We start from the raw sequence: 27476 nt of genomic DNA, 5'->3' as shown, positions 1-27476 counted from the left end.
GGCCGCAATTTTTATGTTTCATTTTTTCCTCATTGTTGAGTCTGTTTATGATGTCTGTTTTGTAGTCGTTTTCAAAAGCAATTTGTTTGATTATGTCTAATTCCTGTGTATAGTTTTCTGGTTTAAGAGGTTTTATGTTTATCCTGTGGAGCATGTGTGTGAAATTGGCATATTTATGCACTGTCGGGTGGTTGGATGATCTATGGACAACAGTGCTTGTAGGTGTGGGTTTTCTGTAGATGGAGAATTCATGTTGGTGGTTGTTTCTTGTTACTGTAAGATGCAAGAAGTTTAGTTTCTTGTTTTTTTCTGTTTACATTGTGAAGTGGAATTAAAAAGTGTACAATGGTCGAGCAGCTACTCATTTACCCACATTCCGTATTTCTGTAGTCTGTACTAAGCGACATGGAGGTGGTGTAATGGGCGACGCCACTGAACAATGGATGACTGGAAACGAGTAGTTTTAAGTGATGGATCACGCTTTACCCTGCGGTAATCCCGATGGAGGGCTTTGGGTTTGGCGAATGTATGGAGAACCTTACCTGCAATCTTGTTTATCCGGTGTTCCGGTAAGGGCTTTTTTTTCGTATTTAGGGTATGACTCCTTACTATGTTTAAGAAAACGCTAAGTACGCTATATAAGCTGTATACGAATACATTTAACAGCATTGTGTACTATGTACATCAGAGTAACAGTTTGGAGACAATGATGACAATGCACATTGCCGTAAAGCAGCATCTATGAGGCAATGATTTGTGGACAGTAACATTCCTGAAATTGACTAGCCTGCACAGAATCCATGGGCAGAAGGTCTCGTGATGTTGTTTGTCAGTCAGTTATCCCGGCTGAACGTCACGATCGCCAGTGGAGAAAATACAGCTAGCTGCTGCGTAGTCAGGTTCCAAGACAAAAATAAGCTGTGGACGCAAACCTTCCCACGCAGCAGCAAACTCTATCTTCTCCACTGGCGATCGTGGCAATCAGTTGTGATCACTGAATAACAAATAATGTTGCGAGGCGTTCCGCCTGTGGTCTGTCAGCGTACAAAGTCACGTTTGCTGCTGAACGGGTAGCCTAGTGCCAGGCGCCGGCGCCTATAAGTTCGACGCTGTGTAGCGTCGTTGGATGACCTTTCCAGACGCTTGTTCCTCAAGACATCCTGTACAACTCTTCGAAGTTTGTCGCAACATTTCTAGGGATACCCTGTGCAATGAATGGCATCAAGTAAGGAAAACACGTTCCATAAAAACACTGGAGAACTGCCGGATATCAGTAACGTCCTGCCGGGAAAACATGTTGTTATAATGGAGATATCACACAAGGTAATCAATAAGAACAATTTCTTTTGCATCCTAGAAAGCACACACAAACAAAATAGACTTCGCCTCATTTGCATGGATTACGGTACACACTAGGCTGTCATAGATCGCTACATGAGGGGACGTAGTTTCCGTATTTGGGACATACGGGTTTCAAATTCACTTCCGACTATCCATATTTAAATTCTGCGTGGCTTCCCTACGTCATTTTACATGAACGCTGCAGCGTATGCCTCATTGAAGTGATGGCTGATTCTTTCCGGCATCTTTGTCCAAATTGACTTACATGACGTTGGCATTGTAAACTTTAACCGTATGCCTTCAACATCGGAACATGAAGTGCTTGCGACCAAAACTACTGTGTCGGAACGAGATGGACGTGTTCACCAGACGTGGCCGACGCAGGTGAATCATGAGCGGCCGCTCGGGAGGCGCAGCGCGTCTCGGTCAGTGATGGCTGAAGACTCGCAGGCGTCACACGCTCGCGGCCGGGCATTCTGATCGGCCAGTCTCGGCCACCCATACTGAACGCTCGCGGTGCTCGGAATGCGAGGGGATCTCTACATGGCCTTACGGATAGCAGAGCCGAGCCCTGCATGACAACAAACTGCGTAACCAGCGGAGGCGGCAGCTCTCTTAAAAGACAAACAATCCGCGCCGATTTCCATTCATAACGCAAATACTTGTGTTGCGTAAGGTCGAACCCGCACAGCAAGGACCACACACAGCGCCACCTCGACTGTACATTCGTCCCCGAACACTTCATATACTTCATAAAATACACTGAGGTGACAAAAGTCACCTACTAATATCGTGTCGGATCCTCTTTTTCATGGCGTAGCGCAGCAACTTGATGTGACATGGGCCCAACAAGACGTCGGAAGCCATCTGCAGAAATACTGAGCGATGCTACCTCTATAGCCGTCCATAACTGCGAAATTGTTGCCTGTGCAGAATTTTGTGCACGAACTGAAATGTCGATTATGTCCCATAAATGTTCGATGGGTGGCCAAATCATTTGTTCGAAATGCCCAGAATATTCTTCAAAGCATTCACGAAGAGTTGTGGCCATGTGAGATGGCGCATTGTCATCCACAGGAATTGCATCGTTATTTAGGAACATGAAGCCAATGAACGGCTGGAAAATAAACATTTTCAGTCAATGATCGCTTCAGTTGGACCAGAGGAACCAGTCCATTCTATGTAAACACAGTCCATAGCATTATGAAGCCATCACCAGCCTGCACAGCGCTTTGTTGAAAACCTAGGTCCATGACTTCTTGGAGTCTGCGCCACACTTGAACCCTACCAACAGCTCTTACCAACTAAAATCGCCGCTGCTCTCGTCGTCAAGTGATAGCTGTCGGCTACTGCGTTGTCCGTGATGAGAGGTAATGTCTGAAATTTGGCATTCTCGGAACACTCTTGGCATCGTGGATCTCGAAATATTAAGTTCCCTAACGATTTCCGAAATGGAATGTCCCATGCGTCTCGCTCCAACTTTCATCCCGCGTTCAAAGTCTGTTAATTCCCGTCGTACGACCATAACCACGTCGGAAACCTCTTCATATGAATCACCTGAGTATAAAAGACACCTTCACTAATGGACTGCCTTTTTATACGTTGTGTACGGGATACTAAAACAATCTGTGCATGTGCATATCACTATCCCATGACTTTTGTCGTCTCAGTGTAGGCGTGTTCTTGAATTACCAGCCAGGAGAGCCGCGTGCATTAGCACGCCGCTGCGGGATTCGGGGAGGCGGTCCCGACCAGATCTGATCAGTCCGGTGGATTAACGGCGAGGGTCGGTGTGCCGACCATCCTGGATGTGATTTTCAGGTGTTTCCCACATCCTAATATGTGAATACTGGGCTAGTACCCACTTCCCGCCCCAGACACACTGTTCACAAGCATTTAGAAAACGTTCGCATACTTTCACGGGGGTTAACAATAGACGCAGACAGATGGGGTACAATTGCGTCTCGGAGTGGTGACAGGGGGGTTGGACATCCGACCAACCTCAACCATTAACGCTGCCAAAACCAATAATTAATAAGTCTCCCGGTGAAGATACGGGATAAAAGGCAGAAAAAAAAAGAAGATATATGTCGTTGAATTTCGACAGTGTAAACGGATTGTTTCCTTAAATTGTTTTGCCCATCAGTGAAGTAAATGGGAGGTGGGGGAGGGGAGGCAGGATGAGAAAGAGCATTTGAAAACCCTGTCCAGCCGTCTAGATTTACAGTTTCCCTTATTTCCCCAAATCTCTGTGGCACCCCCAACTAACTGCACCAATCCGAGCTTTTGTTATGTCTAAAATGGCTCCCCGTCGACAGAAAGTTAAATGCTAATCTTCTGTCTTTCCTCCAGAGGTGGCTGGATTCGGCAGTTTCTGGTCGCTTCAAGTTCAATTAGAGACGTTGGAACACCAAAATCTCTGACGGAAACGACATAAATCAAGACCTCCCGCCTCTTCAATTACTGCCTATTCCAACTGTATTTAGGTTCTTAACGAATTTTCTCGTTCACGAAGTTCATGACAAGCATTCTATCTACAAAAAATTGAACAGAAAACTTACAACCGTGCTGGGCACAACACATTGCAGTTTCAATAGCTTGGCTCGAGCCCCCACGTGCTATGACATGAAAATATATACATTTGTTACACTCAGCTTAATTGAGCGTCCCAGAGATGTGGCTGGTCTCAAAGTTTGACTACGTTTTTCGTCATAGGGTGCTAGCTCACACCTGTCGTAAACTCAATTTTTAAAGCTGAAATAAAATATAAAAAAACAATGCGGGCAGGTATTGCGGTGAAATCTAAAAAATATTGAATCATTCACGTTGACTTATAATTCGAAAATTTGAACAAGTAGTTTATTTCTATTTTTCCACGAATAGTCTTCAGTATATTGAGTAAACACTTAAAATGCAATCTGATGGGCTTTTACCTAAGGGTGGCTTTTAACAACTGATACTACAACACTTCACTATGAAATTCATATGTCGCGATCACGGCACTCGATGTCTGATCACAATTCACAAAATACACTCTTGTCTGCTGTCCTAAACCACTATATTGCGCTCCACTCGATCGCTTTCGAACGTGGTAACCAACCCACTACTACCCCCAGATGGACGCAAATCCGGCTCTTAGCGACGCTCAGAACCAACTGTCCTCAAAGATGGACACCCTCTCCACCCTCGAAACGACTGCCTAACTCAAAAACAATGTTCGACAAAAATCACGAACATTCTAAAACTAAGCACAAAACATGTATCATATATTGAAAAACATGGAAATTTTCCGGGCAATAACAATTTAAAGTCAAATTTTTTGTATTTGCCACCGTTTTTTCACAAATAATGTTCTTGTGGCGTGATTTTGCCTTTCCCAGATTTCTGTTACTAAACATAAATAAACAAATAAAAATAAATACTTAATTTTCATCTAACTCTTTAAACTTTTAGAATGCTGCCGCTAGTTTCGTTTCTTTAAATTTATTTATTACCAAAAACACCGTTTCTGTCAGTCGAATCCCATATTCCGACCTCTCATTCGAAAATGGTACACACTATACTAAATCGGCTATGATTGCTCGATGCAGTTCTACTAGCCGCATCCAGGTCCACTTTGTTCATATTAAGCGGCCAAAGCATTGCTTTTGAACTTCCATAAATTTACAATTTTTAAGACAACAATAACTTTTAAACTATTATATATTTTTGTGGCGCGTCTAGACAATTTAGCTTTACATATTTTTCTGTCCATGAGTGCCAACTCGCACCTTCGTGTCACTCTTAGTTTGTTTTTATCAACTTTTCTCTGCCAAATAAATTTCTCCAAGCGTACAGACACGGCCATATGCGCCCCTGCTAAACGTCCGCTCGGTTTGTTCAAAGGCTGCGTAAACGCTAGCCGCTCGCCAGGGCCCCGTAGCAACCGCCAGCCACGTGCTCTGCAGCGGGAAACTACCGCTCTAATCTCCCGCCACAGCTTGTACGCTCACAAACTGCACTTATTTCTCTCTTACTATTCGCCTTTCACAAGAAGCAGTACAGAATCCAAACTACTGACAGAAGATCTTATTGTGGCTAAGCAGACCATACGATGACTATAGTCTCAATCCATAATGCGCTCAGTCAAAAATGTTGACTGACACTGAAACAACTCTAGTTGTGTACATTTTCGTAGTTTTACTAAGGGATTTGAGTGAATTGTCTTATCAGTACCTATTCTACGTATACTTAATCGTTTCAGGTAACTTGTCTGTGAACGTCTTTTAAAATACCAAGAATTTCCATAAAGTTTGCCGGCCGGGGTGGCTGAGCGGTTCTAGGCGCTTCAATCCGGAACCGCGCGACTGCTACGGTCGCAGGTTCGAATCCTGCCTCGGGCATGGATGTGTGTGATGTCCTTAGGTTAGTTAGGTTTAAGTAGTTCTAAGTTCTAGGGGATTGATGACCTCCGATGTTAAGTCCCATAGCGCTCAGAGCCATTTGGACCATTTTTGAACCATACAGTTTACATGGCTCTAAGTAAAAAAACGTTAACTCTTAGTAGAAAGAAAATTGCAAGACTATAGGAGTGTTTCTTGCTGAACATTTTGATACAGAATTAATCACATTAGTTCTCACGTTGACTTTAGTTCAACTTTTTGTCAAGATCAATAAATTACTTTTTTATATGTCGGTCCATATTTGAAATCTATGCACAGACTATCTTACTTATGTACGTGAAACTTCAAGTACACATGAACAACATGTCTATCTAAAAAGCAGACTACAATCATTTCACTTCAGGGACAACTTTTTATTCTAGAAATCCGATAATCAAAATTAAGATTACTTTTTTATAACTAGTCAGTATGCATTTTCCTCCCTGTGACTAGTAGGTTAGTGTCTGTAGTCTACTTTCTTCCAAATAGTACCCTGGAACATCTGTAAAAATTTCAAACCGCTATTTCAAATAGATTTTTTGTGCATCAAATAAACGTCAGAAAATTTAATTCTCCAGAAATTCAGTGTTGATGTTGTTGTGGTCTTCCGTCCAGAGATTGGTTTGATGCAGCTCTCCGTACTACGGAAATTCAATACAAAGTTATATTTTATCTATGACTTACCTCTGTTGTTCCTAATAGAACTCTCGTGGAATCAATTGCTAACAGTAACTGTCTTATATGAAACCCAAAATATATTTCTAGCAACTCTAGAACTTCACAGCTGCTAACTGCCGCACATTAAAACAAACAACTGACACAGTAACTTTCGAGAACGACAAAATAGCTGCAACTCAAACGACAGCAAAGTTTTGTAAGGAAAAAAACGCTCGATATCCAAAGTTACACAAGGGAAACACAAGAGCTGAGTAAAACGTATCTTCTAACAGGGCTGTCAACCTGAAAACCTGTTATATAGTATGTGTTTCTCGAACAGGAGTCTAATGAAAATAATGGCGTTTGAAAGCAGCGGGAACATGTGTGTGGACACCGAGAGATTTTTAAGTTGATTCAAACAACTTCCTGATGTTTTGCTCAGTTCTTTTAACTATCATCTTAATCAAAAAAAGTCTAAAAGCGATTTATGATCAAAAAGAATCGAGTTTTTGAAGAATATTCACAGGCATGTTACTTTAAAGACAAAATTTTATGTACAGATCTAACAAAAAGGAGCTTAAGAAGTATTGATCTCAGTAAACGGATGAAAACCATGCTAGTACAGTTACAGTGGATGACAGACAGGAAGCCGAAATACTGAATTCCGTTTTACGAAACTGTTCACTGAAGAATACTGAATGTCGGGTCCTCTTTTCATCGTCGTACGAACACCAAAATGATATACATAGAGATAAGTGAAGGTGAGATAGTATATCAACTAAAATCGGACAACAGAGGAAAGATGGCTGATCCTGAAACGCACCTATACAATTCTGCAAAGAATACACGCAAAAAACTTGCTCCTCTTCTGGCAGTAATGTACCAAAGGTTTCTGAAGGAAAGAAGCATTCCAAATGATTGGAAAAATGCTCACGCCACTCCCGTTTTCAACAAGAGTTATCGAACAGGTGCACGCGCAACTATTGGCCTTTATCAATGCCGTCAATCTATTGTACAATTTTTCGAGATATCTCTTTCTTCAGACCGGACAAAATACGAGCGCATGGAATGACAGACCAGCTCTGTCACTGCAATGAAAAGTTTCTAACAAATAGAACACAGCACGTCGTTCTTAACGAAAAGAAATTTTCGATAGCAAAATTGACTACGATCTTATCCCAAGGAGCTGTTTGCAGTATACAGAGTGGTTCAGAGCCTTCGCATTAAACGTCTACTGATAGATCACATCATGGGGAACAGCTTTTGGTAGAGACAAAATGTTCACTGACTCTTCCCTGCAACACCAGGCATTGGTTAAGATATTTCGTGGTTCTGAGGCTGAGGCGACAGTGCATAGGCACTGTGTGGCGTTCATATGCATTGCGTGTTGCCTGTCATCCAGTCATCTGCTCCACTTGAAAGGTGGTAGGCCGGGAAAACTAAACTTCCTGATTCGCTTGTGAAATATCTTCCTCCGCTTAGAGAAACTCATGGTTTTCTTGTTGAAAATCACTCCGCTTAGAGAAACTCATGGTTTTCTTGTTGAAAATCACTTTATCAGGTTACTGCCGAGGTTGTACACTGCACATCTGGTTAGTAGACCCTGCTAGTTTGGTGAAATCTCGTCGCCCCAGGGTCGGCGAATATTAAAGGACTCCTAGCGTCGCCGGGAAGATCCAGAAAACATTTTGTGTTTAACAAAACTTGTTCCCCATGACAATCTATCACCCCTAGTCGTTTGTAGCAAAGACTATGAAACATCCTGTATATGAATGACCGAGAGGATGACATGGAAAGCTACTTGAGGCTTTTGGCGGGATGATTCTTATTAACGTTTAAAAACCCCCGGAGTAACATAGGTGAGACAAGTAATTTAATGTAAGACACACGGGGCCGCAAATATCGGGAAATACCCCAACAGTGCCGTACCTCGCCGCACGTGCAGCCATTGAGCTTATCGGTCTGTCGCACCTCAACATCCCAAACCAAGTCAAGTATCTGATGTGGCTCGGGGCCTACTCGCAAGTACGCGACTTTAGCGCGTGGGGCTCAGGGCTCGAGTCTTCCGTGTTGGCACGCTATTTTTTTCTTTTCTTTTTCCTTGTGATAGACAGCAAGGCCAATAATTTTGTAACTGCTGCATTTACATCAGATCTCATTTACAAAGGGTGTTCGAAAAAAAGAGTAGCCTAGCGCAGCGATGTGCAGCTCTGCTCCCAACGGCAAGGGTAGGATCGAGAAGCCGAACCACTGTGCGGGTGGCGAGGTATGACATCTGGTGACGTCACATGTTCGACATTTGTCATGCACTTCTCGGGTATTTCCCGACATTTACAGCGCCATGTGTTTTACATTAAATTACTTGTTTCAGCGTCATTTACGTCGCTTCGGGGGAATCACTCTGTTTGTAGGAAAGTCGTAATGCTAGAAAAGTGCCGCAGGGACTATACTCTGTTCACCATACCGGGTGATCAAAAAGTCAGTATAAATTTGAAAACTTAATAAACCACGGAATAATGTAGATAGAGAGGTAAAAATTGACACACATGCTTGGAATGACATGGGGTTTTATTAGAACCACAAAAAAACAAAGTATTGCTAGACGCGTGAAAGATCTCTTGCACGCGTCGTTTGGTGATGATCGTGTGCTCAGCCGCCACTTTCGTCATGCTTGGCCTCCCAGGTCCCCAGACCTTAGTCCGTGCGACTATTGGCTTTGGGGTTACCTGAAGTCGCGATTGTATCGTGATCGACCGATATCTCTAGGGATGCTGAAAGACAACATCCGACGCCAATGCCTCGCCTTAACTCCGGACATGCTTTACAGTGCTATTGACAACATTATTCCTCGACTACAGCTATTGTTGAGGAATGATGGTGGACATGTTGAGCGTTTCCTGTAAAGAACATCATCTTTGCTTTGTCTTTCTTTGTTATGCTAATTATTCCTATTCTGATCAGATGAATCACCATCTGTCGGACATTTTTTGAACGTTTGTATTTTTTTGGTTCTAATAAAACCCTATGTCTTTCCAAGCATGTGTGTCAATTTGTACCTCTCTATCTACATTATTCCGTGATTTATTCAGTTTTCAAATTTATACTGACTTGTTGATCACCCGGTAAGAATAAATCTGATGTAAACATTACGCCATGTATTCTTCCGCGTTTGCTTGAATCTCATTGGACTTCGCTTCACGTTGAGCGGAAGCTAAGTTGTGACCAATACAGTCAAGTACGATCATAAGGATACGTTTTATGAAGCGCTATAAGCGCATAGGCTGAGCGATAATGTGCGGGACAACAGTTTCAACGGCGCATTAAACTTGGACAGCACTGGCCAACCAGCGGTCCAACTAGCCTGTAATGATGTGAGCAGTTGCAGTTCAGACGTAAAAAGAGATGGGCAAAGAAACAATGTAGCTACGAATGTCATTTAATCTTGAAAGAGACTGAAATAATATTCGGCAAAACTCCAGCACTATCGCGCGCTTCTTTGGTGACCAGACGGAAAGAATAAAATGCTCACGTTCTCCCTGAAGTAGTACTCCAGTTACAAACAAGAATTATGAAAATTCCTAACTTACACACAGGGTAATTTTTCTCAGCGAGCTACGTGTGATGCAAAAGCATACTACAGGAATTTCACCGTACTGTTGAATACAGAAGCCAGTGAAGGTATTAAATACAGTCCGTGGTCTGATAATCTCTTTGCTCCTTCCTTATCCGAAACCGTTTAATATTTTTCAGTACTGCAACTGCCATCTGCTACGTTGATAACGAGTCGATCAACAACAGAATTCACGAAGCAACCCAGCCGCCGCATTTTCTCCTCTTATTTTATGACGTGTCATTCTGTATCCCGCCAACGTTCGGCAGTGACATGTGAAAAAGCTGCGTGCGCTTAGTTTAGTTCCAGTACGTCTGGCAGCTGCGTGCGTTTAGTTCCAGTACGTCTGGCAGCTTAACAGTCTCTCGGGCCAAATCTCTTAACCTGGCTCCAGATCAATTCTGTTGGGTTCATATTGTAATGGTACAGTGGCAAATGTAAAAATGCAGGATTTCTACGGTGTGCTCGATACTGTGAAAAAGATTGTTTCTAATGTTTCAACGATACTTCATTTTTGCCTTAAATAATTATATTGTTATGTTTCCTTAATTTAAGGAATCTTTATTAACAGTCTTTCATAAAATATCGATAGTTGAGAATTTATATTTGAAATGAAAACAGGAATTTCATGTGCAATATGCAATTAAAAACAAGAAGACGTGCATTATTCGTAAAAAATGATGATGAATTTTACAATTATGAGATTTAGGTATTACAAATTGAACGAGAAAAAATTGACTAAGGCGAGGCTTGAACCAGTGTACCATGTAATTGACATTTCAAGCTACTATGCTAGCGACTTCGCTATAAACGAATGTTTAATTCTATAGCAACTGTACGTAACCGAGTCCCTAGGAAAACTTCAAAGCCGATTATTTCGGTAAATTTAATGGCAAACATTAAGAACAACCTATTTCTCGGAACTTTTTTACCGTGTTCCACACGTGTGTTTCACTACAAAACAGAAAGCAGCCAGAGCCATTTTCATACTGCGTATTAACAGCGCGATAATCAGAGCACAAACAGCGCAGAGGCTGTGATTATACACGATTTTTGAAATAAAAAATACATAACTAAAGCGTGATTAAGAAAAACGTTGATGACTTAATACATTAGAATATCATAAAGTTTCATTTAACTAACTTAGTCATAAAACAGCTAATACATAAATAGGACCTACTTCAAAGAGCATAACAACACCAGTGTACGTGTGCTACGGCTTCTGACCAATGATTGTGTTTGTGTTTGTTTACGTCATTTTTATTCCTATGATGAACGGAGTATACGCATTAACTGCCGGAAAATCCGAAATTGACTGATTATAAAATTGACAAATAATCACTGAAAATAGTCACATCCGTTGAGGAATGATTTAAAGTGGAACGACCTCGTAAAACTGTTTGTTGGAAAGGCAGACGATAGACAGAGCTTCATCTAAAGAATTCTCAGGAAGTGTACTTGTACTCATAGTTCAGCGACTAAGGGGGTAGCTTATGAAACCTCCATTCGATCAATACTTGAGTATTGGTCCTCAGTCTGGGCCCTTGATAATGTAGGCTTTATAGAGTAAATGGAGGAGATCCCTCAGACGTATCATTACATTTATTCTTCTTCAGGGAAACATTATCAGTGACGAGTTTTGAGTAATGCGTGCTACGGTCGCAGGTTCGAACCCTGTCTTCGGCATGGATGTGTGTGATGTCCTTAGGTTTGTTAGGTTTAAGTAGTTCCAAGTTCTAGGGGATTGATGACCTCATATATTAAGTCCCATAGTGCTTAGAGCCATTTGAACCATTTGAGTAATACGTAAGTCGCCTTTTTGCCATACACGGTTGAAATTGCGACAGAAGCATGAAACAGCGTATTATTAAACTAACAGTTGATGGAAAGATAAGTCAATAGTTTATGAAAATGTTCATTCTCGATTTAAAAGTAAACTGTAATTTCTTCAAATATATTGCTCCAAAGCCACAGCAATGCTTGTTTCACCGGCTATCGATTGTGCTTAAATAATACATTATTTCACTGAAAAATCTGTAGTCGTTTGAATATCGAGCTAGATACAGAAGTTGTGCAAATTAATCATATGGCGAAATACTCTCCTCTTTGCGTACTATCATGTGCCAAAAATCTTGTTTCGTCATGCCCAGCAACATATGACCTAACATGCACCAAACGCAAATTCATAGCGACCTCTATTTTTCACTGCAAACTTTCCGAAATTCTTGCAGTAGTTTACTTAATAGTGAAATATCAAAATAAATATGACCCACTGCAAACTTTTCGAAATTCTTGTTATAATTTACTTAATCCTGAAATATCACAATAAATATGACCATTAACGAAATGATGGGCAGTTCGTCATGAGGTTGACAAATTAAGCTATCAGATGTGCAAACAATTTCTTTACAATTGTTTGAGAAAGACTGCAGCTCGCCTGGCGCCTTGCCGTTCATGGAGCCAAGCCAACCAGCTAGCTTCCGCTCCGAATCATACACCGTGTGAGAGGATCAGTACACGAGGTAGCCGTCATCTCATCTGTTAGCAGTCACGTGCACCATCTAGTAAAGTTATAGCGAACCTTACTTCGTGTAAGACGGGCTTTACTGTTAAAATTCTGAAACGGTAAATTTGAAGAAGAGTTAACAAAAATAGCTTGTTCTACACAATTTCTTGCAAAAATATAAACGTAAACTGAGAGATATTCGAGCTCACTAGTTCTTAACGCACACTACTCGCTACAGAAACAGAAAAGGGGGGGGGGGGGGGGACTGACACAAGCACACGACGTACCCTACGCTACCCACCGTAAGATGGATTGCGGAGTATAGATGTAGATAAGGAGACAGATGTGTGTGTGTGGGGGGGGGGGGGGGGGGGGGGAGAGAGAGAAAGAGAGAGAGAGAAGACTGTACGAATCTGTGACTTCGTAATGACTCACGTCAACACCGCCGAAAGTTGTAAACACATTCAGCCAAACTGCGTCTTGCTGAATCATGATACGTTGAATACGGGAGCTCACGATTATACAAGATGATTGGTGTGTATATAACGAACCGTTGATGGAAGTCTGAGCTCCCCCTCACAACATTCAATGGAGAAAATATCATATCCAGTACTGCCAGTCATTTCATTGGTGTTATCAAAATGTGCAGTGTATCCATCTAGAAAGAAAGCAGCAAAAGAACAGTTAGGTAACAGTGATTTCAGCAGACAACTTACGACGTTACGAAGTGCGTGGCCTTCACGTTGATTTAAATGCTTCATCGGCAGCGAAGTCCTCTTGATATTAATATAGATATTATCACTGCCAGTTGAATGTGGCTCGTGGCCCGAGCAGATTCTGTCCGATAAACCGAATCAGAAAATTGAGGCAGGAAGCAAATACACTAAAACAAAATTAAACTCCTCCCTAACAGCCCATGAAGGCCCAACGGTACTGACCGGGCGCCGTGTCATCCTCAGCCGACAGGCGTCACTGGATGGGGATATGGAGGGGCATGTCGTCAGCACACCTCTCTCCCGGCCGCATGTCATTTTCTGAGACCGTTGTCGCTACTTCTCAGTCAAGGAGCTTCTCAGTTTGCCTCAGAAGGGCTGAGTGCACCCCGTTTGCCAACAGCGCTCGGCACACCGGATGGAAGCAAATGCACTGCAAGTGAATAAATCAAAAATTAAATGAATTAACGAAATGATGAAGAAAAACGTGATATTAAAAGTAGTTAAGTCTTCTAATTTGGGATAATGTAACCCATTTTTCCTAAGAAAAGAGACAGAACACATGTCTGACGCGGATAACAATCTCCTGTAGTTTTCATAAATTCACTGTTTCCAGCGAAAGGACGCTTACTCAGTTTATTGATACCCAAATGGAAAGAACGAAATGATCTGCAGTACAGAATGACTGTTCTGAGTGTACATCGAGCTAGTTAGCATGATGATTCAGACGACGGACTCGTATTCATCAGAGCACAGTTCAGATCCTAGTGTAACCATCCCAGTACATACTTAACATGCTTTTCTCAAATCAACTTAGGCGAATAGTAGTGATCACTGCTTACTTTTTCTGCCATCCTTTTTTTACAGTTACTCCTCGATATCGACTGGGTGTTAAGCAATAACATCTCCTCCTTCTTGGGTTCGATAAGAACAACTTTCCAAGAAGCAAGTGTGCAAATAGAATAGACTAGCATGCCACCGACTTATGGGAAATGGAATTTCCATGATTTTCTACGTAATTGTCAAGAAAGGGAGCCGACATTTCCTCGTAATGTGTGCACTATGAACGCCTTTATCCGCAAGCTGATAAACACCACATGAAGAGCGCAGCCCAGCATCCTCCGCACACTCTGTGTTTCTCTACGGTGGAATACGACGCATCAGGTTGGAAGAACTTTTAACGTGCTAACCAAGTTGATGTGGCTTTCTTGAGACATGCCACATACTCACAGAGTGCCTAAGACCAACCCGAGTCAACAAGATATTGCCACTCATGGTAGTAGCACCTCCAAATGTAAGAAGACAGGTACCAGCAGAGAACAAAAAAAGAAGCAACAAAAAGATCCAAGGCATCCATTGTTCGGACCTCATACCAAACCATCACAGCTGAATACCAGAAGAGGCTTCATATTTACTAATGCTCCAATTCCAAATTCAGCAGAAGCTTGCCGAGCTCAGCTGAGGATAACAAAGTCTCTTGCAGGATTATGGACAGAAAAAGAGAAGCTACCATCAGACTGCCATCTTCCATACGGGACCTGGAAAACCCTCAACTGGTTAAGAAAAGGGGTGACAAGGTGGAAGGCTAAATTGAAGACGTTTGATATCAATGATGATGAATATTGTGAATGTGGAACAGGGCAGGACTCTGAACACTTGGTCTGCAGTAACCTGAGCGAACCCTGTGGCATGGAAGGCTTGTTTGCAGCGAATAACCATGCCATTCTGGTTGCTTTGGCTCATAAAATTTGGTAATTAATATTGGATATAATTTTATTTATGCTATATTTTAGTGTTCTTTAAACTCAGATAAATAAATGAGAGGGAGAGAGAGAGAGAGTAGACGCTTCCACAACAGAAAAAATAGTAGAAAAGATATCGCATTCCGCAACATCAAAAAAAGAAAAAAAAGGTACTCGAAGTGTAAGTGGCTCTACCACAACATGAAAACGAAAATATATTCCACATCAATGAATTGCAGTGTGCTACAATCGAACACCTATGTATACATTCAACGTTAGGAATGAACTAAGAACAAAATATTAGTAATTTAAAACATGGGAACTGTTTACAATCTTGGCAAGCAGGTTTGTAAGAAAAACCGCACTGTTACAGTGACCCCTGTGGATGGACTGGAATGGTAGAATTTATGATGGTTTATTAACAATGTAACATATTTCCCCCGTTAGTGCTCTAGGGTTGAAATAAAGCAAAACACGTATGGTCTACATAACACTTTAATTGCACTCGCAAAGAACGGTACCCATATTATCTGTTAAACAAAAAGCTACTTACATAACTTAATTTTTTCGAGGTGAAATTAAAACTTTATGACTATCCCTCATAAGATGTCTCAGAACTCAAGATGGCTGAACTGATAATACGAGCGCAGGCCAAAATACTCTGCCGGAAAAAATATTAGTACACCTGGCTAGCCGTGCGGTCTAACACGCTGCTTCATAGGTGGGAAGTCGTGCCGGTCCCCGGCGGATTAGTGTCGAGGTCTGCTGTGCCGGCCAGCCTGTGGATGGTTTTTAAAAGGTGGTTTTCTATCTGCCTCGGCGAATGCAGGCTGGTTCCCCTTATTCCACCTCAGTTACATTATGTCGGCGATTGCTGCGCAAACACTGTCTCCAAGTGCGCGTACACCATAATTACTCTACCACGCAAACATTGGGGGTTACACTCCTCTGGTATGAGACGTGGGGGGGGGGGGGGGGGGGGGTCTTCTGGGGGCCGAAACGCACAATAACCCTGGGTTCGGTGTGGGGTGGCTGTGAGGTGAGTGGACTGCTGAAGCCTGTTGTGGGGTTGTGCACCACTGAGGGATATGGCAGGGACGAAGCCTATCCGTCTTTTCTAGGTCCCCGGTTCAATACACAATACACACCTGAGAAGACAACATCGATTTTGATCCTGATGGTGGCATATGCCACCTAGTGGATAGGAGATTTACTGATAATGATTTCAACGTCGTCCGCCAACGGATAGGGCAGTGGCATAGCCACCAGTCCACCGATTGTGTTTACCCTTTAATAGGGAATGCTCACAGTTAGAAGGTTCAGTGTGGTGCAAATGCCAGAAGCAAGCCGGCACCATGCCACGGAGACGCACTCGTGCCTCCTACAGCCAACTGAGCGAGTCTGAAAGGGGTCAAATTGTGGCCTTCGCAATGGCGGGATGGTCCTTTCAGAGAATTGGCAGCCAGTATAGGCGTGCTGTGTCGGTTGTGCAACTATGCTGGTATCAGTGGTCACATGAACATTCTCATACCGCTACACGGGATTCAGGATGTCGACGCAACACAGACGACCGCCAGATTGGCGTATTGTGCGGGCAGCAGTAGTAGATAGAACAGCTGCCACAGCACAGGTAAGAGGGCCTGTGAGCCCAGAGGTGTCAATACGAACTGTTGCGAACCGGTTCTTAGTGGGACTACAGGGACACATACCTCTAGGCCGTCTTGCACTCGCGCCACAGAATCGTCGTGATCGGCTTGACTGGTGCCGTGAGAGGATCACTTGGGAGATAGAATGCCGCGCATTAGTCTTCGGTAATGAAAGCAGATTCTGCCTGCACGCAAGTGATGGTCGTTTGCACGTACGATGTAGAACTGGTGGGTGCTATCTCGTAGAATGTATTCATCCAAGATGCACTTGCCCCACCTGAGGCCTAGACCATAAAGGTCTGGCGTGCGATACGCTGCAATTCCCATTGAACTTTGTATTTCTGGAGGGGACGATAACCAGTGCAGGGCGTGTGTAGAATGTTATTAGATCCGTTCTGTTGTCGTTCTTGCAACAGGATAATGCTCAGGAACACACAGCAAGACGTGCAGCAACTTCCCTGGCCAGCACCATCTCTACACTTGTCTCCAACCGAGCACGTGTGGGGTATAATGGGACAGGAAGTGACTGTGTGACTCATCAACCAACAACTCTTACAGAACTACGTGAACAGGTATATCAGGCGTAGCACAGCGTATCCCAGGACAGTATTGGCCATCTATACGATCGACTGGATGCCAGAGTCAGCAGTATCGGTGTTTCAGCAGTGGCCAATTCTGGGTATTTCAGAACCGCTTGTGCTATTGATCTGTAAATGTTATCATTTCATGTACTCCATATGGACTGTTGCAACAATAAATATTGAGTTGGAAACCTCTAAAAGGGTGTACTAATCTTTTTCCGGCAGTGTAGTTGTTCGAATCGCGGTGGCGCTGCGGTTCTTCAGTGTCTCTTGCAATAGATATTTTTGTTTAAGTTTTGTAAGTAGTCTAGGATAGTCTAGGAGGAGAAAAAAAACAGTTCTTGACGTGCTCTCCTCGGTATGGTTTCTTCATTTACGGCTCAGCCTGAATGTGTAGATGCAGTATGTAGACAAGAGAAGGTGATGAAGCACGGCGTTTGTTGTTCGCAGCGGCCATGTCGCGGAGCGCCGAGATGAGCAGCGAGTGCGGGCTGGGCACGTGGCTGCGGCCCGCGTGGCTGTCGCGTTTCGCCACGTCGCGCGCCTTCCTCGCCGTCTACGGGCTGCTGGGCACCACACAGGCCATGGCCGTCATGTACTTCGTCGCCACGCTCACCACACTCGAGAAGCGCTTCAAGATCCCCAGCAAGACCACAGGTGAGGCTCCAATGACACTACCACATAGCGACGACAGTTTCAAGTCCGCATGTCCTTGAGTTTACGAAAGGATCAAGAATGGTGAATGAGGTTTTCTATTATTATATTTGGTTGGTGCATAAGTTCGTAGCGTTTTGCCATAAGCTGAATAAACCCAACAGATACACATAACAGAGACTTTTGTTATTAATAAGATATTCTGCTTCACTATTTATAACAGTCTCCCAACGCTGGGGTAACTTTTCGATTCGAAACTGTAGAAATCACGTGGTTTTGAGGCAAAGAACTCTTCAAGCTATGTTCGGAGCGCAGTTTCAGCCAGAAACTAAATTCTTGAAATATGTTCGATAGAGAGGAGAAAACGTGAAAATCTGAGGGCGCAAGATCAGATGAATAAGGTGGGTGCGGAATGATTTCCCAGTCCAGTTCCTGTATACTGTTTTTTGTCACTGTAGTAGAAAGAGGGCGGACGTTATCGTGGAGTAGCATAACGTCACGCATTCTTCCTGGTCGTTGTTCTAAAACTGCGTCTGCAAGACGTCTCAGTTGTTGACAATAAATGTCAGCGTAATGGTTATTCCTCGGGGAAGCAATTCGTAGTACGCCATACCGCCACTGTTTCACCGGACGCGTAACATTATATTTTGTGGATGCGTGCAGTTATTTGTACGGGGAGTTGCTGCTTTGTTTGGGCTCAATCATTCCTTTCTTTTCGCGCTGTTAGCAGAAATACACTATTTGTCGTCACCAGCAACGATATGAATGGTCGGTGCTGTACACGAGCTAAGTGCTGACGGGCAAACAGAGAAGCACATATAGCCACCCACTGATTTTAGGGATTTTGGATTAGAGCACGCGGTACCCATACACCCAATATCTGAACCTTCCCCACTGCATGCAAATGTCGCACGATGGTGTAATGATCACATTTCATCATATTTGCCAGTTCTCGCGTACACTGATGTGGACCATTGTGAATTAACGCGTTTGAACGATCTTAATCAAACCCCGAATGTCTTCCTGAACGTGGAAAATCACTAAAATCAAAACGATCCTCCTTAAAACGATAAAACCATTTTCTTACCGTGCTCTGTCCAAAGGTGTTATACCGATACTCGGCGCAAAGGTTTCTGGCTCTCTCCGCTGCTGTTACAGATCTATTCAACTCAAACAGAAGAATATGTCGGAAATATTCCGATTTCTCCACTTGGCACTCCACTTTCCAGCATCCAAAGCTCTAATCATAGTCTCCAAATGACAAAACGTAAATTCCAGTGGCAACAGTGAACTACAAATAAAAAATGAGAATCGATAAAAGAACCCATAGCAACCGGAATACCAATGCAAAAGAAAAACGTTTCTAACTTATACACCAACGTAATAGGTACAAAAGAACGGAGTAAGCAGAGGACAATGAAACATGCAAATAATCCTGATAAATACAGGTACGGAAGCAAATGGGTTGCCCCGATACGGCTATATTTCCTACCTGACCGACTTACCTTCATTTCCTGCAACACAAGCTAATTGACTATTTTCATGATGTTCCTTATGGTGAAAGGATGGTACGTGGTACATGTATGATGATGTACCAGAACATTATCACATGGGTATTCGGGAGAACGTAGCACGAATCTTCGACAAGTGTATCGCTTGTGGCTCGCCAATACCATAGCTTCCCAGGTCGCCCGACTTGGGCCCGTTGGTGTATTTCTTTTTTTCGGGGATACTTAAAAGCTTTCGTATATTTCAACCGTGTTGAAAGTGTCGATTAAATCTAAAACACATTGTGGATGGTCGTCAGTGTATGAGGAGGATGCCTCGGATTTTTAAACGTGAACCGGGGTCGATGGAGAAACGTGCTGAAGTCTGCCTTTACACTTGCAGTGGCCATGTGGAACACTTGTGGTAGTGCATTTGTCCTCAAGTTCCCATCTGCAGTTTGGATCTTCGTGGATCAGTTGTCATACCTCATACTGGGCAAAGAATTGCTTTCCAAACCTATGCTTATTAGGATGAGTTGCTTGTCTGATTGCCCCCTATTTATTCCTTTCATTTTGAATCCTCTTATATCATTAAACAGTATCGTAATGACTCTGTGGTACATCCTGTATCTCACTGTTAGGGGCTTTTCATCTTTGTTGCGCTATTTTCAACTATAAGACATTTTTCACAGTTCACTTTTTGTTAAACTGGTCTAATTTGTTTGTGATAGCGCACCATCAGTTTAAATATTCTTTAAATGTAGCGCACAATACATCCTTCTTTGCCTTTCTTTCACTGTCTTCACGGCACTCATGCAAGATACAGTTTGTATTTTGTGGTTTTTTTTATTCTTCTTTACCTGACAGTAAAGTGACGAGAAGTATCAGCGTATTCTTTAAGGGGCCACAAATATAATGTTCAGCAAAAGCGAGACGTGTAAGAGTGCCAAGATGAGGAAAAAACTTTTGTTGGAAGGTGCAGCGAAACCTATGGTTCTGATCATGAAGGAGGACCATCGTTTTAGTCCACGTAAAAGTGTATTTTGAGAGACAGATGACATCTACCTATTCTACTTTTTATTAGTCCATTAAAGCAGGTCTATCTTCAACCTAAAGGTTCATTTTTGCGTATTAGGCTGCGTTATTTTGAAATATTAAAAAGAACTATGAAAGCAGTGCTTCAATACACTTTGCAGCGGCCGTCTCCATGGAGACTAAAATGATTAAGTCACTCAGAGGAAAACTGCTGTAAATCGAAACGTAGGTTTAATAGCTGTTCTTAGTGTTTTATAATAACGCAACGCGGCGTAAAACTCAAAAGAATTTTATTGAAATTGGTACTGGCCGTGGAAGACTAAGCACTTAAACCCCCTAAAGTTAGCTCGAAACTCGCAATCCTTTCCAAGACAAGATCCTTTCGGGCATGTTAGGACGTGTCCTTCCACCGATGAACGTATTGATTCTGTTACTGCGGGATCTACACAATAATGTAGAATTCCAGCAGATGGTAACTATGTTTTTCAGATACACAGAGGATTTTCAGAGATGAAATCATGTCGACCTACATAAAAACAGCAGTCCCGACCAGGGAATGAAATCTCGAACGTGTGTTGTTATTTATACAGTCAACCTGGAAGGTAGAAAATGTCTAATTACACTTTCGGGAGAACTTACTAACAGAATATGATTAACTGTTAGTGGTCATAATTTGCACTCTTACACAGGTCTAGCGTACCCCAGATGGCCAACACATTGCAGTTCTTGTGAGAAGCCACGTAATACGTAACTATCTGTTGAAAGTGAACACACATTTACTTTATAATGTAACATTATACAGTAGCTGTAATCATAGATCTAGACAAAGTGCAGCTCCCGTCTAGATTAAATGAAAGTATTAACTAGATAGTGATTGTGTGCTGTGTATTAATGCATGATTCATTAGTGAACCAAGACGTCACAAGGTCCCTTGGTATACAGATTTTTGATAACGTTAAGACAGTCTTAACAATTCCTTTCCTTAGAAGTGTAGTCGAGAGGCAAATGGTTGTTTTCCTACGTAAAACTGAACGCATTTTCAACGGATATAGATACAAATGTGCGCCGTACATGTACTTTACGTTCTTGCTTTTTAAAACAAAAACAGGACATATCCAACGACTAGATATTTGGCAGAGAATACGTCCTCGCTGAACAATTTAGGTGGCCCCTTTGGATGTGTAGCAGATCTGTGATGGTTCCTCATTTACTCTCAGTTTCAAAACTTGCTGATAGGATTTTACGACTACCGTAATTTTATATTTGAGTGATTCGCTCCGAGATAGAGGCAGGCTTTTTTTTTATCTTCTTACTACTTTGCAGCTGGAAAGATCTCATTACAGCCTCCAAACTCCAAACTCCAAGCTCCAAGCTTTTCGGTCTAGACATTGTAGCAGCACGGAATATATTCCTGTGACTCCTTTCCTCAGAGCTACAGTTACGCTCTACCGCAATTACGGTTCGGTAGTTTTGGTACAGCACATAAATGACGCAGTAAAAGGTAGGATTATCGGTAGTACAGGTAGCACTGGTAGAGAAAGAAATGTCAGTGGACATGTACGAGAGGAATTGGGAGCCGATGTCCAGAAAATCATTCAGTGTTAGTCCTCTGTGTATTTTATACCCTTACAGAATATAAATAAACATAAATGACGCAGTAAATGGTAGTATTACCGGTAGTATTGGCAGCATTGGTAGAGAAAGAAACGTCAGTAAACGTGTACGAGAGGAATTGGGAGCTAATGACTTCTTTGTTTTTTTGTTTGTTTCTTTTACACATAATTAGAACTGCAAATCATTCAGTGTTAGTCCACTGTGTATTTTATATCCTTACAGAACAAAAATTACATTTTACAAGTAATAAAAATTATTTTATCGAGAAACTCCTGCGCTTTTATGTAAGCAAAGAAATTACTTTTGGTGCAAGTGCATTTTACACGTACAAACACAAAAAAATCTGTATTATTATTGTTGTTACTTTGTACTCAGTAGAAAGTTCCTCATCATGATCAAAGGCAAGATTTTCCTGACATTATTGATAAATACGAAAGTTGTTTACGAGTAAGAGAAACATGCACATGTACAGGAAGTATGTTTTTGTTTTGCGATCTTTTAAATTTCATCTTTGTTTTAGGAAATTGCATTTTGTAGCACTGTATGATAAATCTGTATTTTTTAATTTTTGTTCCAACATCTCTCTTTTTCACATTACAAATCAACAAATTTCGAATAAAGTCTGAATTAAACAATGACAGCTTCAGTTTTGCTACAAATACTGTTTATTTTTAAGTAACAGACAGGAGGATCACTATGAAGTACAAAAATGTTCTGTAGGTTACGCGACCCCTTCTATTGTCACACTCAGTATCTAGACAGTTCACCGTTTCCGGTTTCTAGGGATCTAGTAATACACTGATCGCATACGTACACACTGCGATCGATGTGAGGTAACGCCCGATACGTATGCAACACACCTAACGTACAGGTGACGCGCATACGATCTTAACTGACGAAGGTTACTACCGTAATCTGCGCTCACTTATGATAGTCTACGGTAGCCTACGGTAGTTTTACAGCTCTACTCATAGCAAATATCCAGTGAGAGGCTAGAAGGAAGTCATGTTGAAGTCAGCAGACGTTCACTTCTCCACTCGCTGCATCTCTGGTGGCAGGTCTGATGATGACGGGGAATGAGCTGAGCCAGATCCTGCTGTCGCTGTTCCTGGCATACTACGGCGGCCGCGGCAACCGGCCGGTGTGGATCGCGTGGGGCGTGGCGCTGTCGGGCATCTCGTGCTTCATGCTGGCGCTGCCGCACGTCATCTACGGCGCCGGAGGCGACGCCTTGGCACTCACACTCGAATATCAAGAGGGCGGCGCGCTCTACAACACGTCTGCGCTCAGTGGTAAGCAAGCCCTGTAGCTGACCACAGCCATATTTATTGATTGGCGACTCCATAGTGTCCTGTGCACTACGACCAGATAATGGGTATACTTGGTAGGAGAGACAGCATTGGTCGTATATTTTTGTTTATTATCGCAAAATCGAGTTTTGGTCACTTAGTGACCATCTTCAGTTCTGTAATATATAACTTAAATTAGTAAGCACTGGTGTCAATAAGCTTACTAATTTAAGTTATATATTACAGCACTGAAGATGGTCACTAAGTGACCGAAAATCGATTTTGCGATAATAAACAAAAATATACGACCAATGCTGTCTCTCCTTCCAAGTACAGCCATATTTGTTTGAACCACGTGAAATTGACAGTTAAAGATAGCCTGTTTCAACGTCTACTGTGATTTCAACTTGCCAGTACAAGTACAGCAGAAGCCTCGTTCTTTTCTCAGTGACCTAGAATATGAAGTGCGTGGGAAACGTAATGAGACTGATTTTTTTATCTATCAAAGATTTTTATTCAAACAGCAATATTGTCCCATTCAAAGCAGTTCCCTTCAGCAGCGATGCACCAGCAGAGTCACCCAGTCTTGGTAGCAGCGTTGAGAGGCTTCAACTGGTAGGGCTTGTAATTGTCGGTCTTTTGGATATTTTACAGAGCCCCAAAATTACATCCCCTTAACACATTTTCCAATTTCGGGAAAAGAAAAAATTCACAAGGACTCAGATCAGCTGAATAGGGGGGCTGTGGAACAACAGGAATGCCTTTTCAGGTCAAAAAGGCCATGTGACATGGGGCGTTGTCATGATGCAGCATCCACTTGTCTGAAGGGTCCGGTCTCACTCGATTCACCCTTTTCCTGACCATTCAAGGACATCTTTGTAGAAAGCTTGATTGACAGTTTGTCCTGGAGGAAAAAATTCTTACCCCTACTATCAAAAACAGCAAATCAGCGTTGTTTTGATCTTTGATCTGCTCGTTCGAACTTTTTTTCGGTCGAGGAGGATCTGCTCGTTCGAGCTTTTTTTCGGTCGAGGAGATGTCTCAGTACGTCACACCACACTTTGCCAGTTTGTCTCAGGATCATATTCAGAAATTCAGGATTCATCACCTGTGATCACACGTTTGAACCATTCGTGGTCATCGCCAATCCTCTTACGAAGATCAACATACACGTCTCTCAGATGCTCCTTCTGCTCAGTTGTGAAGTTTTTCGGCACCATTTTGGCACAAACCTTTCGCGTGTGCAAATCTTCAGTCAGAATTTGATATACGGTGGAACGTTTCAAGTTTAACATTTCACCCACAATCTTTGTTGTTAAACGTAGATATGATCTCACACGTTAGACGTTTTCGTCGGTTTTTGAAGTTGAAGGTCTCCCTGAGTGAGATTCATCTTCAGCGCGTTCTCGGCCTTTCAAAAATGGTTTGTACCAGCGAAAACCTAGAGCTATTGATAAAGGATACGCCTGTTTCAACTTTTCAAAGGTCACCCTCGCGAAGTTTAACACAAAGCTTGATAGCGTAACATTGCTCTGAATTCCATTTTAGTAACACACAACAAAATCACAGCTTCCTTGATGGCACTTTCGAACAGCTTGTGGTGGTTGCACAGAGCTGAAACTCGGACGGAGCATCTGAAAAGGATGAACACAGCGGTCTACACAAGCAGAACAACACGGCGTTGCCAGATCGCTCGCAGTGTTGGTCTCGATACTTTTCTCACATACCTCGTAATACAGTTTCCTGACAGGCCAACAGAAATGCAGCATGAAACAACGCAGCAATCTGAGAGTAGGCTAACACATCCAGGAATTAGACTTACTGCACGTTTATTGTGACATGGAAGATAGCAGCTAGTCACAAGACTGTCATTATTCTACGCATTTTCAAACGAAATCAAAAGACTTGCTGCTATCTAAAAATTGTCCCTTTGTGGGAGGGATGGGAAATAAGTGCGAGATGGTAAAAAGAGGAAACGAGAAAAGCAGAAGAACTGTAGGGAGGAGAAAAGAGTTTAAGGGGATAGACACAGACAAAGGCATGGAAAGATTCAGAAAAACTCATTGAAAGAAGAGGGATGAACTAGAAAAGGATGAAGGTAGGTGGTGAAATAAACCGGAGAGAGAAGAGAAAAAAGAAAATAAGCCTTAGAGAGAGCAATACGATCACAGATGGAAGAGACAAAGAAGAAGAAGAAGAAGAAGAAGACAGAGAGAGAGAGAGCTTTGGGAGATGAAGGGAATGACAGAGGGCACTGAATGGGGAGGCAGAAAAAAGGGAAAGAGAGAGCATAACTGGAAGGAAACGCGGAAGGGTGGCATGAGGGTGGTAAAAGAGAAATTCCATTAACTCCACTGTATTTAGTCATAAAATATTTCAGATCAGTCAGTCCGTGAAAACATATTTCACGCGATTATACCAAGTGTCACGGTTGCATAAAAGATGAAATTTTATAAAATCTTACAGGAGTGAACACATACACAGAGCCACTGTGCAACGCAACCCACACAGAGGCTGACGAGTGCACGTCGGACTTCAGCATCATGCCGCTGGTGCTGGTCTTCCTGTCGCAGTTCGTGTTGGGCATCGGCACCACGTTGTACTACGCGCTCGGCCAGACCTACCTCGACGACAACGCCAAAACGACGAGGACGCCTCTGTTACTCGGTAAGAACGAATCATCTGCCAGTAAAACCTATTATTTGAGACCTAAATACGGTGAGTGACACCTTGACTTTTAAATCACACAGTTAATCCTGACGTTCCAGTTTTAATACTTGCTCATATTCCCACATCAACCTATCAAGGAATCGCGAGACTACTCGCCAGCGGCACAGGTTGAAACCCAAATCTTTCCGCTACCCTTTACGGATTAATGACATCTGACACGGTAACACACGATCGAAGGGGAACCTCCTTACTGTTATTCCACAGGTGTAACAGGAGAGATGGTTCGTCTTTAAGACATTGGACTCGTATTCGCGATAGTTAGTATTCCAATCCCCGCCCAGTTAGCCATATTTAACTGTTCTGTGATTTCCCTAAATGGTATCGTGTGAATTCTGGAATATTTTCTTTAAACAGACACCGATTCTTCCGTTTCTCATCCCTGTGCAACCAACGTTGGAGTCCTTTTCTACGGACGCCGATAAGACATAGATATCTACCCTTTCTCACTGTGACTGCTTCCGTTGTGGCCAGTTCATCCTGTCCTTCCGTTCATTCCATGCTCAACATTATCAGTACCAACAGAACACTAAACTGCACAAGCGCTCATTACAGTCATCCACACAATACAGATACACGCCTGAAACTTCATAATAGTTCAGAGAAAAGGCAACGTCGGTGAATCTCTCACACTGATTCTTAGCATCACACTGAAGTCTGAAACTGAATATTTCAGAGAAGTGAATGATTTATAAAATCATTATTATAGGAAACAGACATTGCAATTTCTCATACGATGCTAAACAGATTTATCAATGATAAATAGGTCTGAGTTTCTCCCATTACTCGCGCATAGGTAATGAGCGCGACAAACAATCTGAAAAAATGAAAATCCTAAGATTTCTAAACCACATTAAGTCGAGAATGAATTTTTTTTATTTAGCAAAAATGGCGAACAGTGTCTCTTATGTTCAATTTCTACAATTTTTATCGTGTGAAACTTCCACAAAGATAATAAAGTAATTTTCTAAAATTTTGAGATCGGAGCCGACACTACCTTCTAAGACATTGACATATAAAATATAATGGTCCTATTGCACTTCCATACTATAAGAGGCGATCAAAAAGCTTCCGTTCGAGGGCCACAGTAACACCCTGCCTGCACCTCGGTGCTTATACATAGTATTCCCGCATCGGGGTCGCACTGGGTTGCACACACGTTGCAGCAACGCCGTCATAAGATAACTTTTTGATCGCCCTTTGTACAATCCAGATTCTCTATCGAGAATAACGTACTGCATTCTGCCCATTAATAAATTCTCTGTTCAGGTTCAAACCTGATTTAATGTCCCGTCATACATATTTGGTCTAAATGACGTCATTTTAGTACTGAATAAAAACCTTGACGTAAGTCTAGAAACCGAGTCCACCTAGGAATCCAAGCTGGTATGTCATTTTGTCTGAACTCATAGCTATCCCAAATGGAGCCTATCTCGTTCTGTCGATAGAATTG

At 42.4% G+C, this 27476-nt stretch overlaps 1 protein-coding gene and 1 long non-coding RNA gene across 2 annotated transcripts in view; one reads left to right on the top strand and one right to left on the bottom strand.

The window, feature by feature from the left end:
- The window catches only part of LOC126245289 (uncharacterized), a 556618-nt gene that overhangs the window by 178001 nt on the left and 351141 nt on the right, over positions 1-27476 (bottom strand). The gene's annotated exons all lie outside the window — the stretch shown is intronic.
- The window catches only part of LOC126245273 (solute carrier organic anion transporter family member 74D), a 155535-nt gene that overhangs the window by 101401 nt on the left and 26658 nt on the right, over positions 1-27476 (top strand). The window contains exons 2-4 of the mRNA XM_049948302.1: positions 17668-17874; positions 23066-23299; positions 25763-25963. Coding sequence (XP_049804259.1) covers positions 17673-17874; positions 23066-23299; positions 25763-25963 — 637 coding nt within the window. The 5' untranslated portion in view covers positions 17668-17672. The remainder of the gene's footprint in view (positions 1-17667; positions 17875-23065; positions 23300-25762; positions 25964-27476) is intronic.

Source organism: Schistocerca nitens, chromosome 1, assembly GCF_023898315.1.
Source record: "Schistocerca nitens isolate TAMUIC-IGC-003100 chromosome 1, iqSchNite1.1, whole genome shotgun sequence".
Classification (NCBI taxonomy): domain Eukaryota; kingdom Metazoa; phylum Arthropoda; class Insecta; order Orthoptera; family Acrididae; genus Schistocerca; species Schistocerca nitens.
Note: the sequence above shows the minus strand (reverse complement) of the source record. Positions and strands in the feature narration are given on the sequence as shown.